General features: G+C 35.5%; 1 protein-coding gene across 3 annotated transcripts in view; it reads left to right on the top strand.

Moving 5' to 3' along the window:
* The window catches only part of TTC21B (tetratricopeptide repeat domain 21B), a 74644-nt gene that overhangs the window by 5616 nt on the left and 49973 nt on the right, over positions 1 to 19055 (top strand). For all 3 annotated transcript variants that reach the window (XM_028122033.2, XM_028122042.2, XM_088021651.1), the window contains exons 4-11: positions 1429 to 1595; positions 4463 to 4585; positions 7320 to 7477; positions 11917 to 12001; positions 13208 to 13306; positions 15204 to 15396; positions 15853 to 15950; positions 16269 to 16469. In XM_028122033.2, coding sequence (XP_027977834.1) covers positions 1429 to 1595; positions 4463 to 4585; positions 7320 to 7477; positions 11917 to 12001; positions 13208 to 13306; positions 15204 to 15396; positions 15853 to 15950; positions 16269 to 16469 — 1124 coding nt within the window. The remainder of the gene's footprint in view (positions 1 to 1428; positions 1596 to 4462; positions 4586 to 7319; positions 7478 to 11916; positions 12002 to 13207; positions 13307 to 15203; positions 15397 to 15852; positions 15951 to 16268; positions 16470 to 19055) is intronic.

Consider the following 19055-nt stretch of genomic DNA (forward strand, 5'->3'; position numbering starts at 1 on the left):
GACTTGATGGACATCTGGCAGGAAAGTACAAATCCTGCCCCTGCCCTGATGAGTTCTCTTTCTGTATCATGACTATTTAATGAAAACTTACGAAGGTGTTCAAGTGGGTGTGTTGGAGGGTCTTCTTGCCAGGCAATCTGTAGCCTTCCAAAAACAATTTTGTTTCGTGAACTCATAATGTAAGTTTACATTGGTATCATTAGAGATAAAAGGAAGAGATAATACCGTTTTCTGGTATTTCCAGAAAGGTAGTTGGTTAGAATCACAGCCTTCAACTTTGACATTTCTTAAAACTTATTGCATAGCTGATCCATATTCTGATTCAATTCAGGATTTGGATCCAATTGACATTTGTGTCCTAAGTACGTACCTAATAGATTTAATGGTTAAAGTTATTAGAGGTAGACCATCTTTGTAAGGGAGCTGCCAAGCGGTCGGTATTAAACCATGTAAATCAATAGTAATTATATTACCTTTCACTGGGCTATGACAATAGCCAGGAATGTTTACATATTTTAGAATTGGATTAGGGAATTGGGTAATTTGAGCACTAGTTTTGGATTTGCCCCTAATAATTTTAGAATCATTGCTAATTTTTTCAAGTCTTATTATTAAAAAAAATTGGCATATTTAGCCTTTAGATCTTGAGAATGACATAAACTGTAGAACTATAGTGTACATTACAGTGGTCATTAACCACATGGCTGCTGAGTACTTGAAATGTATCTAGTTCGAGAGACTGAACTTAAAATACACATTTAATTCTAATTAAATGTAAATTTAAAACTGATAACTTGATTCAGTTATTAGAAAAGTTATGTTTGGAATAGTGAATATTTGAATCTGCTATTTTTAGCTATAACTTTTATGGACTCTTAAGTACAAATCAAGTATTTTTTTATTAAACTTTTTATTGAGAGAGAGAGAGAGCATGAGAGGGGGTGGGGCAGAGGGAGAAGCAGACTCCCTGCTGAGCAGGGTGCCTGACACAGGACTCGATCCCAGGATCCTAAGATCATAACCTGAGCTGAAGGCAGATGCTTAACGGACTAAGCCACCCAGGCATCCCAAATCAAGTATTTTTGAAGAAAATTTAGCATCATAATTGAGATATACTTTGTATAAGATACATATGAGATTTTAAAAATTTAATAAAAAAAAATCTCAATTTTCATGTCAATTTTGTGTTGGAATGGTAACTTGGATATATTAGGTTAAATAAAATATATTATTGAAATCAGTTTTGTTTCTTTTTGCTACTTTGATGTGGCTACTAGGAAATTTTAAGTTACAAATGTGGCTTGTATTTTATTTCTGTTAGACAGTGGTGCTATAGAGAGAACTATATTCTGTGCACTGTTAATTGACCCATTATGAACAGTTGATCTAGAATTTAATTTTCATTTAATGCCTCTTTTCCCCTCCTAGATAGAGAAGCTATTCTGGAATCAGATGCCAGAGTAAAGGAGCAACGTAAAGGAGCTGGGCCGAAAGCTTTGTACCATGCAGGCTTATTTCTATGGCACATTGGCCGTCATGACAAGGCGAGAGAGTATATTGACAGAATGATCAAAATGTCAAATGGCAATAAAGAGGTAACTGAGTTTCTTATTTTGAAGTAGATACACTAGTAAAAGAAGCTTATATTTTCAGTAGTATTCCTTGTTATTCTACTCTATTCTCATTTTATAAATAGCTTTATTTTAATATTTTGTAAATATTGTAAATATTACAAAACTATTGTAAAAGATTGTAAAAGCTTTATCTTGTAAAATTGTGGTTGTCTCACATTGTTTGTTTTTATGCTGTTTATTAACTCTTTAAAAGATTCCTCCCTGGTTCCTTTCCTCCCTTCCTTCCTTATCTCTTTTTCCTCTCACTTTCCTTATTGAACTCTAGGTACAAGGCACTGATATTTGCACTGTTAGTGATACAAAGATCAGGAATACATAAACTTTACTTACATGGTTGGATCAGTTTAGTAGTGTCATAGAGCACATACCCAGCTAATTCTATGAGAACATTTATAAGTGGTATGAGAGACATGTGATTAAAATATAAAATAATAATTAACAGTTATTGCTCACTTACTTTGTGCTAGGCATTATTCTAAGAATTTAAGGAGAGATTGCATCTATAAGTGTTAGAATGAGGAAGAATTTCTTGAAGGAAGTAGCATTTGAGCTGAAACCTGAAAGATGGATACAGTTTCCAAATGCAAAGATGATGGAAAAGGGAAGCAGTACTCCCAAGGTGGGAAATAATGGAAATAAGAAAAACAAGGAGATGTGTTGGTTCTGGGTACAGTGAGAAGCTCACATTTGACAGAAACACCGGGTGCATAGATAAAGAGGGTGGAAGAAAAGCTTAGGGAGGTGGGTTGGGACAAAGTGAAGGGCCTTGACAGCTAGCTACACATATTTATATCTAATTTGATAGGCAATGGAGAGGTCATTGAGGTTATTTTTTTTTTTAAGATTTATTTATTTGTCAGAGAGAGAGAGAGTGAGCACATGCAGGGGGAATGGCAGACAGAGGGAGAAGTAGGCTCCTTGCTGAGCAGGGAGCCCAATGCGGGACTCAATCCCAGGACCCTGGGATCATGACCTGAGCTGAAGACAGACGTTTAACCAACTGAGCCACCGAGGCCTCCCCGTTATTGAGGTTTTTAAACATAATTGTGGCAGTGGTATTATTAAGAGTGCAAATTCACAAGACTGATTTAATGATGGTTTATAGGATGAACTGGCCTGGGGAGAAACTAGAGTGCAGCCCCAAAAATGGTAGTACATGCTTTCTGACAGAAGGTTTTGTGAGCCTAAACTAAAATATTGTACCATGGGTATGAGTTTGAAAATTATTAAATACCCGCAAGAGCTGTCAACTGATTATAAGTGGCAGGGGCAAGATTTTGAGGTGTCAGATATCAAGGATCTCTCTCTGAGGTCTTAAGCCTGGACAGTTCAGAGACCGTGGTTCAGGTTAACATGAACAGAGACTATTGGGATAAGAAGGTAATCTTGGAGGGGGTAGTATATTTGGTTCCAGACATGCTGTGTTTCCATCTCTGGTAGAACAGTGTGATGGAGATAGTAGATGAGCTTTTGGAAAAAGAAAAGTTTAGACGAGGTATTGGAATAGAAAAAAGGCTGGGCATCATCCACACAGAGACAATAGTTGAAATGATTCAAATACAGAACATTGATCTAGTGAGTAGAAATAGCATTATTTTAGAGGCGCCTGGGTGGCTCAGTGGGTTAAATCTCTGCCTTCGGCTCAGTTTATGATCCTGGGGTCCTGGGATCCAGCCCTGCATCCAGCTCCCCGCTCAGTGAGGGGCCTGCTGTCCCTCTCCCTCTCTTTTTGCCTCCACCCCTGCTCCTACCACATGTGCATGCTTGCCGTCTCAAGTCAATAAAATCTTTAAAAAAGAGAGAAATAGCATTGTTTTAGTATTCATATCTTTCTTTTCAAGTGAAATGCAGGGAGGTAAATATAATCTTAAAGATTGATAAGTTTATGAGTTAACCTAGAATTTTTTGATAGAAGAACAGATTGCACAATTTTTTTGGACACTGAAAAGTACAGTAACATGTATCCATCTTCTTTCTAAATCCTAAAAACCTTATAACCTGCTGACTCACTAGCATTTCTGAACGTAAACACCCATGACTTCTTCAGTCTTTGGTTTTTGAGGTCATTTGTCCTTTCATTTGAAACTCACTGGACTAGTCACAAGGATTAAGATAGTTGCCAGATTATCTTAACTTTTAATATGTATCAAGCAAGACACTTCTGTTTTTCCATCTTAGTTCACTTGGTCTGTTTGCCCAAAAAAGAGGTAATGGATTCTTGTTTGTGTTTTGAATTACATGTTTAACAATTATTTTTTTTTTAAAGATTTTTTTTTTTATTTATTTATTGAGAGAGAGAGAGAATGGTAGAGAGAGCATGAGAGGGAAGAAGGTCAGAGGGAGAAGCAGACTCCCCGCCAAGCAGGGAGCCTGATGCGGGACTCGATCCCGGGACTCCAGGATCATGACCTGAGCCGAAGGCAGTTGCTTAACCAACTGAGCCACCCAGGCACCCCATGTTTAACAATTATTATTAATAATTTACTAGTGCTCGCTTCAGCGGCACAAATACTAAAATAATTTACTAGCAAAGTCCCAGGTAAGAATATTGGTTATTTAGGAATAATGGAATGTTTGACAAGTTTCTTAATATTAATATTGAATACGTGGTAACCTTAAGGGCTGAAATACATAACCGTTCCTAAGACTTAGGCTGGAAAGGTTTGAAAACAATTTTACTGAACACTTTTATTATTCATAACATTTTTGACAGAGTGATTTTTTGTTACTCATCACAAAAAAGGATGTTAGGTTTACCTCTTTCATCAACATTTATTTCTTTCATTTCCAATAAAATGAAAGTATGATTAGAATTTTTCATTCTACAGGGACAGGTTTTGAGAGCATGGCTTGATATCACAAGAGGAAAAGAACCTTATACTAAAAAAGCACTGAGATATTTTGAAGAGGGATTACAAGATGGAAATGATATTTTTGCTCTGCTGGGTAAGGTGAGTTGGAGTGAGGGTAAATAAATCATGTTTTAAAGTTTATTCATAATATATTTGAAACCCAACAAAATGAGTAGCTCAAAAAAGATAATAATTGTCATGTTACTTCTTTCAGCTCTCAATTATGGGAGGGACTGGATTTTATTTGTATAGGACAGTGAACAACAAGCTAGAGAGATGTATTCCTTACCAAATTCCTAAATCTTGATTGGTTTTAATTGTTGTTGGTGGTGGTTCCTATATTATTTACTCACTAAACATTTATAGTCTAATATGTGCAAGGCATCACTCTAGATAGTAGGGATACCCTGAAGCAAAATAAAACTTCTTCCTTTTTGGAGCTTATACTCTATTGTTGAAGACAGACAATAAAATAAATAAGTAAACCTCAAAAACTAATGATGTAATGTATGGTGATTAACATAACATAATAAAAAATAAATGAATAAGTTATGTAGTATATTAGAAGGTGATAAGTGCAATGGAAAAATAAATCAGGTAAAGGGGAGATGTAAAGCTGGGTTATGAATTTGTAGGTTCAAATGATGTGGTCAGGAAAAGTGACATTTGAGCAAAGACATATATAGGAGGTGAGAGTTGAAGCTCTGGGCTCCTGCAGGAAAGCATTACAAATAGAGGGGATAACAAGTTGAAATACCTTAAGGCATGTTCAGGGTATTGCTGGGAGACCAGGAGATGAAAGTGGAATGAGCAAAGCGGAGGTTAGAAGAGGCTGGAGGAAAAGCAGGTGGGCGTGGGGGCAGGTGGGCATGGGGGGATGAGCGGCCGGGCTGGTTGTATAAAGCCTTTGGCTTTTAATTTGAACCAGATAGGCAGCCGGTGAAAAGAGAAACAGTATGACCTGACTTATATTGTGAGGGATGAGCAATTAATTGGCGGAGTCATTAGAAATCATTGGTAGGTAGAAATGTATAATTCGGGCCTTTCTTCAGTTCCATTGATGCCTTTAGAACGCCTTAAAACTTCAAATTTTTGATTTGGCAAGAAGAAATTAAATGTATATGTTAGGAAAACACCTTGTTAGATAAGCAGTAATTGGGAGGATAAAAAGGAAGAAGAGAGATTACTGTCTTGGCTGTTGTTAATATCCCCTCATCACTCTTGTCAATGTCTGTGGCTGGTGAGCGTGTTCAGATACGCGCCGGGCGTACAGCTAGCATTCCAGCTGATTGGAGTCAAGTTTTACCTAAAGGCACTGCTAGAGGAATTGTGTGTTTATCAAGTTTTTAAAAAGTTTTTTTTTGATTATTTCTCCTCCTCCCTATTTCTTAAAGAAAAGCTAGTTGATAACCTCCTAAGGTGGGGCTGTTTCAGGTGTTAATATATTTTAGGAGGGACTTACCTTTTTCCTCCAATACTTAAGATTGGTTTAAATTCTTTTTCTGCTACAACCCATCCCAATTATGTATTTATTTTTCAATTAATTCAATAGAGGATGTTTGCATTAGCCTAATGCCAACTTGGAATGATGTGAACCAAATACACAGCAAATTTAGTTTCATTTAATATGTATGTGGCATCATATGGGAGATGATAGTCTAAGGAAGTAATAGATGTGGTCTTTTAACATGATTTTCTTTTTTTACATTACCCGCTATTTAGGCAGATTCTAAAGATACATGTAATTTGAAAAAATGCTCTGCATTAATCTTTCTCAGCTATTCAGAAATTTTAATAGTAATTTATTTTGACATAATGGCATCTTTGGATGGTTCTCAGACTTTATATGGGAATATAATTATATGGGAATATACATGAAAATATAATCTCAAACCAATTTTAGGATTATATTACATTTTTTGAGACTGGATGCTCATTTTGAACTGAGATATTCCAGGACTAAATTTATTCCTAAAGGAGATCTCGAAGCAAATTTTTAAAAATCTGATATGTGATAAATATGCCTCATATCTTTTCTTATCTATAGCAGTAACTCTATAGCTTTATTTTTTCTGACTATGAAAGTAATACATAGACATTGTAAAAAATATTCACAATTCAGTAATATCTGAATTAAGAATAAATATCACCATTAAAGATAACTAATTAAACTATTGCATTATAGATGACATCTCTTCATGTCAGTAAATACAGATCTACAAATCCACATAACCACCTAAAATTTGATTAAATAGATAGGCTATAATTTAATCCTGTATGGACATTTTGGATTATTTTTATTTTTTCCATTATATCTATTAGAAATCTGCCATAACTATAATCTATATTTTGTGTGGTCTTATTCAATTATTTCCTTAAAATACTTTCTAGAATTGAAAATGTTGAGCTAGAAGGAGTTGCTTGAACTTTATTTTGCTTATTTTTTAAAGTCTTATCTTCTTTAGCCTGAAAGTAATTTTTTGAAAAAAACATACAAAATCTCTTCATTTTAGATTCCATTTGCAAATAGCCTAGAAATATTTTATTCTAAGAGATAATTTTTCTGTTCTAGTTATTTAAATTAGGGTTTTATAACAAAGTCAATTACATAAAATATTTTTATTGTTTTGTAATGTTTGAAAATTTTTGTTTTGTTAAAAACTTGTTTTGTATTTCTCATTATAAAAATAACTGTTCCCTACAGAAAAGTCAGAAAACAAGAATATAGAAAGAATATGTTAAACACTAGTATTGTATGTCTTCCAGGATAACTGTTATGAGAACCTTGGTATGTATGATCACAGTTTTGATACCACGTTTTTTCTCCCATTAGGCACAATGCCTTGAGATGAGCCAGAATTATTCTGGTGCTCTGGAGACTGTGAACCAGATAATAGTGAACTTTCCAAGTTTCCTTCCTGCTTTTGTAAAGAAAATGAAACTACAACTTGCCTTACAGGATTGGGACCAGACTGTTGAAACAGCACACAGGTTAAGTAAAAAAAGATAATACAAGTACCTTTGGATCTGGTTATAATTTCCAGGAAAAAAAAAAACAACCATATATTTTTATCATATTTTAAGTTTGATTTTTTCAAACAATATAGAATTGAAGAACTTAACATTGCATTATTTTTAAAAACTCAATTTATTGATTTATATAAATATCTCAATAGCTGTTCTAAGACACTCTTTTATGGAAAATGTCCCTGCCCTTGTGAAGCTTATATTCAAATGAGAGGAACCATATAAAAAGCAGAACAAATAAGAGGTTATGTAGTATGTTAGAGAGTTATAAGTGCTATGGAGAAAAGATAAAACTGGAAAGTGAAATCGGGAGTCGGGGGAAGGGTTCCATTTGATGGGATGGCCAGGGAAGGCCTCAGTGAGCAGATGGTGTTTGAACTAAAGGAGCAAGCCATGCAGCTATCTGGAAGAAGACTTTAGAGAAAGAAGGAAAAACAAGTGTGAAAACCTTGAGGCAAAAGTTTGTGTCATGTTTTTAAGGAGTGGGAGGAGATAAAATGACTGGACAGTGAAGTCAGAGCAGAAGGGTGGAGCAGGGGAGCCAGGATGTGGAAGGTCTTAGGGAGCCAGCATTTGAAAGGTCTCGGTCATCTTGAGGGTTTGGAGTTTTCTTCTGGAGTGTGAAGTCATTGGAGGATTCCTTCTCTCCCTCCGCCCCTCCTCATTTTCCTTCTCTCTCCCTCCATCTGCCTCCCTCTTCTCCCACCTCTTTTTTTTTTTTTTTTTTTGTGATGTGTAAGTTAAAGAAACCAGTCTTTTATCCTGTAGGTTTTCCATACAAATTTTATTGACTACATGCCATATACCGTATAACTTGTTGCTATCCTATGAATTTCCTATAAATTGGTACTGGATATAGAGGCTTGGTTAGATTCATGTTCAATTTTTTTTTGCAATTATTTAGTAAGTGGTGATGTGTTCTTTCATCAAAGGGACATAATCTTTGCTTGTCTTTTTGTGCTATTAGCAGAATTTTCTCTTTTTAAGAGAGGTAGTGGGGGGAGGGCCAGATGGAGAGAGAGAATCCTAAGCGGCCTCCAACACCCAGTGCGGGGCTCGATCTCCCAGCCCCAAGAACGTGACCTGAGCCAAAATCAAGAGTTGGACACTTAACCGACTGAGCCACCCAGGTGGCTCAGAAATTTGTGCTCAGTATGTGGGTGCTCTAGGATTAATATGGTTATATCATTCTTTCTTCATTTCTTAGCTGGAATACTATTAAAAAAAAACCTTCTAATCTACTGGTGGTTATCTGGTGTTATAGTTCATATAAGAAAAATTGGATAAGTCCTTGAGTCTTTTATTTCTGGGTTTCAAAAAACCAAAAAAAATTTAAAAATTCCCTGGCATCCTGCAGTAGTGACTGATTAGTAGTTTGGATTTGTTTATATGACATGGATTAAACTTAAATGTTTCTAACCATTTTGGTTATTAAAATTGCTTAAATTATCTCATCTTTGGCTCTTGGTAGCCTCCTCAAGTTAGTTCTTAAGTCCTTTCCATATGATCCTCGTAGTCCTTGATAGTTTCCTTGCTATTTGGTAGAGAGCAAGATATACCGGGGTACTTCTGTATATTTGCTGCCCCAAACAGGTATTAGGCATTGTGGAACGCAGTCTAATCCCTTTTAGTGGGAAATGATATTTGGAGGCCACAATTTGGACATTAGTAACTGATATTTATATTTTTCTAGATTTGTAGGCACTGTGTGTGAGGGGGTGAGGGGAGTATCAATACATAAAAAATATATTTTGGGGGAATGTGTGTAGAAAATAGACTTGTTATATAGTTTTTAAACTTGATTTTTCTTTTTTTTTTTTTAAGTTTTATTTTAGAGAGAGAGTACATGTTCTGGTGGGGAGGGACAGAGGGAGAGGGAGAAAACTCAAGGCGATCAAACAATCAGTGCTGAGCGCGGAGCCCAGTGCAGGGCTTGATCTCACAGCCCTGAGATCACTACCTGAGCTGAAACCAAGAGTTAGATACTTAACCAACTGCGCCACCCAGGTGCCCCTAAACTTGATTTTTCTTTAACTTAGTATTTTGTGGATGTTCTTTTATATCCATTCACACAGATATACATAGTTCTTTTTTAACAATGGAAACATCTATAAAATAAACATACAAATAATTTATCTTTCCTCATTGGTAGACATTTAGGCCTATACACACACACCCCTTTATACACATTTTGTGTATTTCTGGAGGATGTTTCCCAAATGAGGGATTACTGAGTTAAAGGGAATCTTATTTGTTAGGATAGGCTAAGCTCCTAAAAAAAAAAAAAAAAAAAAAAAAAAATCTAAACACAATTTTTCTTGTGATATGTAACTATTTTGAGTGGGTGTAAATCTTGATCAGGCAGCCTTCCTCCACACCGTCATTAAGGGACCTAGTCCCTTTCCATCTTGCAACTCTGCCTTGTCCTAAAACCTCATGACATTGCTATCCAGCTGGTACAAAGGGAAAGAGGGTGGAGTCATTCCACTTTTCTTTAAAGCCCAGGCCCAGAAGTGGCATACGGTGCTTGGTCTCCCATGGGCCACATCTAATTGCAAAGGTGGCAGGAAAATGTAGGCTAGCTGTGTGCCCAAGCAAATGAAGAGAGAATGGATTTGAGGGGACAGATTGCAGTCTCTACCTCAGGTATGCATGTTTGAAATTCTGGAAGACACTACCAAATTGTTCTCCTAAGAATTTATACTCCCATCCGTAGTCTACTGGATGCCCCCTCACCCTTCCTTATTAATTCTGGCTATTGGTGTGGTGTTTTTGTTTTTAACTATCTGATAGAATAAAAGTGGTAGAATCTGGTAGAATAAAACTTTATTTTTATTTTCATTTCTTCAATTATGTTGAGATTGAGCATCTTTTTAATACCAAAAGCTATTCCCCTCCCCCCCCCCCGTATGCTGAGTGGTCCTTTTTTTTTTTTAAACTGGGTCTATTCTTTCCTATATTTTTAATGGATTTTTATATTTTTTAGGGCAAGTTCTCCATCATGTTTCTTTTTCGATAGTTTTCTTGGCTCTTCTTTTGCAATTGACTGTCAGAATTAACTTACCAAGTTAAAAAAAAAATAAGATTTTGGTTTGAATTGCATTAAATCTATAGATTATTTGGGGAAAAATTTTTTTTAACCAAAAATGAGTATTATCATGGGGCAGCTATTGAGGCATAGCAAACAACTACAGATCTCAGGGCATATGACTATAAGCATTCATTTCTCACTTTGGTAGGGATCATCTGACCTCAACCAGGCTTGCCTGGGGTTCTGCTTCAAATTTTAGATCCAGCTGGCTGGGTGTAGCACCTCATTGCAGTTTGGTCTCTGGTCAGCTCTAAGGGTATTCTTCTCTGGGTTCAAGCCAGAGAGCAGCAGCTACCCAGAGGAAACTCTTCTCATGGTGATAGCAGAGATGCAAGAGGACAGGCAGAAATATTCAGTGCCTCTGAAACTTTGGGGTGGCACACTGCCATTCCTATTCACGTTCCATTGACCAAATAAGGAAAACGTCCCAAGTCCATAGCCAAGAAGCAGTAAAGTACATGTCAGCATTCATGGGAGGAACTGCTCACTTTCATGGCGGAAAGCATGTATTAAGGGAAGCTGGGAAGATTGAAGCTAATAATTCACTGTACCACACCATTCGTGATAAGAAGAAACCTAGTGTGTTAGTTACCCCATTTGTTCAGTTTTTCAAATGTCCTTGAGTAAAGTTTAGGAATTTATATAGCTTTTGCATATTTTTTACTAAGTTTATGTTTTTTTGGGGAAAGGGGAGTTGTTACTAATTTTTTTCTGATTTGTTTTTCTCACATAGGAATCTGTTTTAATGTGAATCACATTAACAGATTTTTAAATGTTTAACCCATCTTTTCATTCCTGCAATTCTTGTAATACATCTTCCTGGTCAGGGTGAATTGTTCTTTTTTTTTCTGAGAGGGAGAGGGTGGTGGGGGGAGGGAGAGAGAGAATCTTAAGCAGGCTCCACACCCCATGCGGAGCCTGATGTAGGGCTCTGTCTCATAATCCTGAGATCATGACCTGAGCTGCAGTCAAGAATCAGACACTTAACCAACTGAGCTACCCAGGTGCCTCAAATTATTCTTTTAATATACTGTTGGATATGGTTAACTAATAACTTTATTTAGGATTGCCAAAGGATTTAAAGAGACTGATACAATCTATTCCTATCTTTTTAAAACATATTAAAGATTCAGAGATTTTTTTTAGCTTAAATAATGAGGTTGATAATTTTCATAAAGGATATGCTATCTTACTGATTAAAATTCTTATTTAGACAGTGGAATAGTCAGACCAGCAAACTGTCCTTTCAAACCCTCAAATAAAAAAACCACATTGAGTTTATTTGAACATTAAGTGAAATGTTTTTCTGCAGGTTAATGCTTCAGGATAATCAAAATGTGGAAGCGCTAAGAATCCTGGCTCTTTACTATTTGTGTAGGGAGGGGGACATAGAGAAGGTAAGTTGTATTATTTAAGTTTCCTATATTAAAAAATATGTAGTTATACACACATATGCCCGTACATCAGAGCCTTGAAGAGCTCTTTCAGAATGTATGCCATGGTAGTTTTTCCTTGATTCCTAGAAATACACTTTAATACAGTGATGAGCTTCTTAAATCAACTAATAAAGCAAAAATATTGAATAGTTAAAATACCTTGAAAATTCCTTAAATCATTAATTACAGTATATGTGGTTTCCTACATAAAACTCCTATACAGTAATATACATGATTAATGTAACTGGTGGTGCTAGGTATGAAAGAATATATATGCAAAATATAATTCTTAGTTTTTTTACAGTTCAACTGAGTTTGCATAATTTAAATGGGCTTAGGATGACATCCCATTGGACCGGACCTTATAATAAGATTCATGTTTCTCTAGTAATGAGCACATTGATTATGTACTGGGTTATAGAATGCCAAAATCCAGTCTGAAGCAAATAGTATTATAATAAGTAGTAGATGTGAATTGTGTTTCATTGGGTAAATTAAACTGGTTAAATTGTTAAATGTGACGGCAACTAAGTTCTTCAGTAAATACCAGAGGAATTTTACTGGGGACAACTCTTTAGTAAATTTTCCAGGCATTGAAATTACTTTCAGTGTCTTGATGATTTTTCTATTCTAGAAAATATTTTAAGTATAAACCAGACTATATAGGTAATCCAAAATCTGACCTCATATAATATTAATGTTTATAATTATATTATTTTTCATATCTCGTGTGTCATGAACTAATGATTGGAGAGGGAGCTTCGCATATATAGTTAATTGAATATTATGGGTATCTTTACCCAGAGGTTTCCATTTATTAACAAATATTTTAAAAGCACATTTTATTTATTTTATTTTAAGTTTTATTTATGTAAGTAATTTCCATACCCAATGTGGGACTCGAACTCATGACCCCGAGATCAAGAGTCTCATGTTCTCTGACTGAGCCTGCCAGGGACCCCTAAAAAACACATCCTAAAACTCAATTCCTTATTTATAATTCTTGAGCTTTTTAAAAGAACTTTTAATACATTTCGAAACATAGATTTCACCAGACAAGAGGGAATTTGTAAAAGCAAGGATTTTTTTAATATTAATACTTATTAGTGTATATGTCATGTATTCTTTTTTTCTTATTTTCAAATTATACTGATACTTTTGTTTTAGGCTGCCACTACACTGGAGAACTTAGAGAATGCATTGGATGCCATGGAACCACAGAATGCTCAACTTTTTTATAAGATCACAGTAGCCTTCAGCAGAACTGTAAGAGAGCCTGCTATGTAACAGAGCTCTGTTATCTGTGCCTGGGAATATAAAACAAGTCACAAAGGTTGAGGCATCAAAGAGTATATGGCCTAGAATGAAAATACCATATGTATGTAAATATGTGATACAGTCTTAGGAAATCCTGTCAGTTCAGAGGAGATATGATTTCCAACCATAAGAAGGCATAATGGAGGTTTCATGGAAGTAGCCCTTGCGGAGCCTTTAAGGATAGGGAAGTGGGAAATTCCAGAGGAAGTGGGAAGTTATTTATTAATCAGAGCATAGGATTTATAACTAGGGTTATTCTTTATTTTGTTTTTTGAAACTACAGTTGACCCTTGAACAACACAAGTTTGAACTGTGTGAGTCCACTTAATGCAGATGTGTTCAATCAATACAGTATTGTAAATGAATTTTCCTTATGATTTTCTTTTCTCTAACTTTATTGTAAGAATATATAACATACAAAATATGTGTTAATGGACTGTTTCGGTTATCAGGAAGGTGTGGTCAGTGTAAGCTATTAATAGTTAAGTGTTTGGGAAGTCAAAAATTATATGCAGATTTTCTTTTTTTTTTTTTTAAAGATTTTATTTATTTATTTGACAGAGACAGCCAGAGAGGGAACACAAGCATGGGGAGTGGGAGAGGGAGAAGCAGGCTTCCTGCTGAGCAGGGATCCCAATGCGGGGCTCAGTTCTAGAACCCTGGGATCATGACCTGAGCCAAAGGCAGACACTTAACAACTGAGCCACCCAGGCACCCCTATATGCAGATTTTCAACTGTGTGGTGCGGGAGAAGGGGGTAGGGCGTGGGTGACAGCACCCTCACCCCTGAGTTATTCAAGAGTCAGTTGTATTTGAAAAACAGTTTTAACATGGGTAAGAGACAATTTTGGTGGGGAAAATGGCTGGGATCTTTTTTTTTTTTTTTTTTTAATAATACTAGTAAAGAAATGTTTCTCTTACAACATCCAATAAGAAGATCATCAGGAATGGAACAGAAAAATACTACAGAATCTCAATACAAGGAATGAGAGGAGTGAAAAGTTCTTAATTAAACTAAAAAAAAAATAAGGAAAACTGTATACACAAGTGAACTACTAGCCATAAAATTGGAGGAAAAAAATCAAGGATCTTAATTATTAAATGACATTGAAACTGAATTCTTTTGTTAAAAAACAGATTGTCAGATTGTGTGAAATGTAGAGGGAAAAAAATCCTGTGCTATTACAAAAGTTTGACTTAAGGAAGGTATTTACCTTTTTTATTTACTTTATTGTTAGATAATTTATTTTGATTAGTTTTTAAACAAGCTTACAAAAATTCAAGCAGTTTAATATTTTACTCTTAAAAGTTATTATGTTAGAACATTACATACTTCAGCAGAATTACCATTTCTTGAAATTTTTTTGAAGCTTTGTTCATAAAGATTCTAATGCGTGATCTTTTAAAATATTCTCCCTGGTGGCATACCTTCTCCTTAGGGGGAAAGCAAATCCTTGTCTTAAGTTTTGATTAGATTAATATATATATAAACCAATTTATATAACAATTTTCTTGTCTAATTTGTGAAACAATCATGAGACAGTTTTAAAAAGTTTGAAAAGTAGAAAAAGTTCTAAAAAATGTACAGCAACTTCATTAGAGTATACTTTTCAAGAAGCTGTTTAAAATAGCTCATTAGGATTTTAAGTTCTGCTAGGATATAAACTTTTGCTGTACTGTCTAGTTAGTAAATAGAGAAGTTTTATTTGATTATTAAATACTTTTATTTATTTTTTCATTCTATTTCTATGAAGTACAAATAATTTGTATCTTTAGGAAAAAATAATCCTCCCACCTGAGTAGAAGTGTTTGACTTTCTAGTCTAAAATTTCTTTTTTCTTTTTAGTGTGGGCGAAGTCAACTCATTCTTCAAAAAATTCAGAGATTACTAGAAAGAGCTTTTAGTTTAGCCCCTCAGCAATCAGAATTTGCTACAGAACTTGGATACCAAATGATTTCACAAGGAAAAGTTAAAGAGGCATTGAAGTGGTATAAGACCGCCATGACACTTGATGAAACTAGCGTCCCTGCACTGACAGGTATGACAGCTCTTTCTAAATGTTCCTCAGAGAGATGCAAGTCATAATTCCTTTAATACCTGCTGTTAAAGGAGAAAAAAATGTGTGTTGTGGTTTTCTAAAATTAAACTGTCCTCCATTATCCACAATAGAAAAAAAAAACATAAGTCTTCAAAAATGAAGTTTTTATTTCTTAACTATCTTGAGAATAGATTTTTATGAGATAGTTCCTATAAATTCTGAATTTCTTAGTAACTGATTTTATTTGGGTACAAAGCTGCCCATTTTATTTTCTTTTATTCTTTTTTTCCTTAAATCTGAAGTTGTATTACTTTAGTCTATTATACTTTATTATAATGATTAATACTTTAATATATTATGGAGGGAAAATCTGTTTCATTAATGTTTGTGTTAGCTTGAACTGTACATGCCTGAACTGATGTGGACTTTGACTGTTTTTGTCCTGTTTGGTTTTAGGATTTGTCCGATGTCAGTTAATTGAATGGCAGTTACAGGATGCAGATCAGCAGCTAGAATTCCTTAGGGAAATTCAGCAGTCTATTGGAAAATCTGCGGTACAGTGTTTTATTTTATCAGATGGTAGATCCTAGGTACTATTTATAAAATACGAGATTTTAAATTTTAGTAATAGTAATGGCTTTCAGGACTAATATACACTAATTTTAATACATAATTGCATCTACTAACTTACCTCCACACAGAATTAGACTTTAAATATTCTTGTATAAGATTCTAAAAGTTTGTACAGGCTAATACTTAAATTCGAACAGATAATGCACATAAATAGCACTTCATAAATGTTTGAAATCTAAATAGAAATAAATGGCTTTACAACTGAATGGGGTAATTAATGACAACTACTTAATTTCTAGGAATTAACCTATTTACATGCAATTCTTGCTATGAAGAAAAATAAACGACAAGAGGAAGTTATTAATTTGTTAAACGACGTTCTGGACACTCATTTTTCACAGTTAGAAGATCTACCACTTGGCATACAGTATTTTGAGAACTTAAATCCTGATTTCTTGCTAGAAATTATTACCGAATATCTGAATTTCTGTCCAATGCAGGTAAGTAATCCTGGGACTTATTTTCAACGAAAATATTTTCGCCATCACTTATATGATTTTTTATAAAACATGCTAATAAATTGTCTTTCACATGTTAGATTATATCAGCATCTTACAATGGTCGTATTTATATCTATATTAGTTGAAATAGTTCTTAAATCAGAATACTTACACCAATGACTGCTATCAAATAATAATATATTGATTTACAAATATTCACTTATAGTTCATAAAATCTTAAAATCTTCAGTTTAGAAGAAATATTAGAAGTCATTTAATTCAGACATGCATGTAATATTTGAATCTTCTCCACAGCATCCACATTACATGCCCATCCAACCCCGGGGTGCATTCAAAAATGCAGTTCTTACTGTATGACTATGACTATTAGACCGTATTTCCTATGTTGTCAGACTCAGCTTTGTGTTAAAAAAAAATTAACCCATTTCCTGGTCCGCCTCCTGCTCTCCGGAGTGGCACAGAGCAAATCCAATTACTTCGCCGAAGCAAGGATTATTTCTCACTCATAACACAGACCTTTGGATTTTAGAAATTAGTTTTCATGGTTCTCCTAAACAATTCCAGGTTTTTAGCCATTTATTTTTTATATGACATGACATAGGTAGAACCCTGGCCGTGAGCCTGAGGACAGCCTTTATTTTGTTAGTAAGCTCTCAGTAAGTCACTGTTCCGTGTATGGGTTTGGCCTTGGCAGATCCTCTTCCTCCCTAATTCTGGGTATTCCTCTAGCTTTCTTTTGTGAATTATATTATATTATTGACCCCTGTTGAATTAATAGTTAACTAAAGTCCTTGGATCTATTATTCAGTGCAACTGAGGACCCATGTGTAGACTCTATCCCTAGGAAATTTTATCTCCTCAGAGTCATAATTTCAGATTACCATATTCTTTTAGATCCTGATTGTCATCTGTTTTATACGGATCTTTACTGTCATCCATTATCTGCCTTATCTACCTCTGAATAGAACTGAAGATGTAACCTTTTATTGTATTCTCAGAGAGTTCTTTCCAAATTTATGTAGAACCATTAGTCAGTACTCTTTTTATTACAGACAGTAAGCAGATGACTTAACATTACTGTACTCAGCTCATGATTCAGCCCAGGAGTATCCTAGGAGGGAGTATCAAATACCTCATTGCTAAAAGCATAATACTTAGCATTCTCCCTGATTTACAGCTTCCTTGTGTTGAAGAAATGAGGATAATGGCCTTTCTTGAGGGAAGCCATGCTGCTGTTTTGATCACCAAGTCCTTTTACAGACTTTCATAATCTGTTTTGTTTATTTATTTATTTTTAAAGATTTTATTTATTTATTTGGGAGAGAGAATGAGAGAGAGCATGAGAGGGGGGAGGGTCAGAGGGAGAAGCAGACTCCCCACTGAGCGGGGAGCCCGATGTGGGACTCGATCCTGGGACTCCAGGATCATGACCCGAGCCGAACAGGCGCTTAACGAACTGAGCCACCCAGGCACCCCATAATCTGTTTTAAATTAACCATTCTTAACTATAGAGAACAAACTGAGGGTTGCTGGAGGGGAGGTGGGTGGGGGATGGGCTAGATGGGTGATGGGGATTAAGGAGGGCATTTGTGTGCCCTGGGTGTTATATGAGTACTGGGTGTTATATATAAGTGATGAGTCACTAAATTCTACACCTAAAACCATATTACAGTGTATGTTAACTAACTAGAATTTAAATAAAAACTTGAAAAGAAAGAAAAATGAATTAACCGTTCTGGAATAACACCTAGGATTGATCCCAGTCTCCCCGTCATGATCTGTTCTCAGTTGCTTAGAGTCGGAATACATTTTTCAGTACTTGTGCAGTATTCAGAATTCATTCAACAAATGCTTGTAGAGTACCCAGGGCTCCGCTTAGAGCTGGCGAGGTGGTCGTGTAAGAATAAACCACAGCCTTTGCCCTCTTGAAGCATATATAACTAGCCGGAGGAGACATAATATAGTCAAGTCAATTATGTAATAGAAAATAACAGACTAGGGTCGGGGGTGGTAATTTTGGATAAGATGGTCTGGTTAGGCCTCTTTGAAATGGTAAAAATTGAACAAAAACCTGAAGCGTTCCCGTGGAAATATGGTATAGATTGTCTCAGGCACAGGAACACTTGTGCTGTGGCCTCAAGGGACACAGGAGACTCATGTGACCGGGAGGGAGTGAGGAGGAGGTCACAGCAGAGGATACCAGACCACGTAGGGCCTTAGAAGTTGTTGTCACTTCCCCAACATCAACTCTGAGCACAGTGAGGAGCCAGCAGAAGGTTTCAGCATGATCTGACTCAACAGGTTAAAAGGATTTCTCTGGCAGCTATGCTAAGAATTAATTATAGGTGAGAAAGAAATGTGGTAAAGTGGTAATTGTGTCCCTAGTCCACGACATTCTGTGTTCCTGCAATATAACTTTTGTCAGAGTAATAGCACCTAATTAGCGCTTATAATGCTGTTTTCATGGGGAAATATCAGAAAGACAGACTTGTCTGTGTCTCCAGCTCTGTTCCTTGCTCCTTTTATATAGTTTTTTTTTTTTTAATCAAACAGATGTTATCTTAG

This window comes from Eumetopias jubatus, unplaced genomic scaffold, assembly GCF_037043125.1.
Source record: "Eumetopias jubatus isolate StellerSeaLion01/CBP00866 unplaced genomic scaffold, mEumJub1_p1.0 scaffold_3, whole genome shotgun sequence".
Taxonomy (NCBI): domain Eukaryota; kingdom Metazoa; phylum Chordata; class Mammalia; order Carnivora; family Otariidae; genus Eumetopias; species Eumetopias jubatus.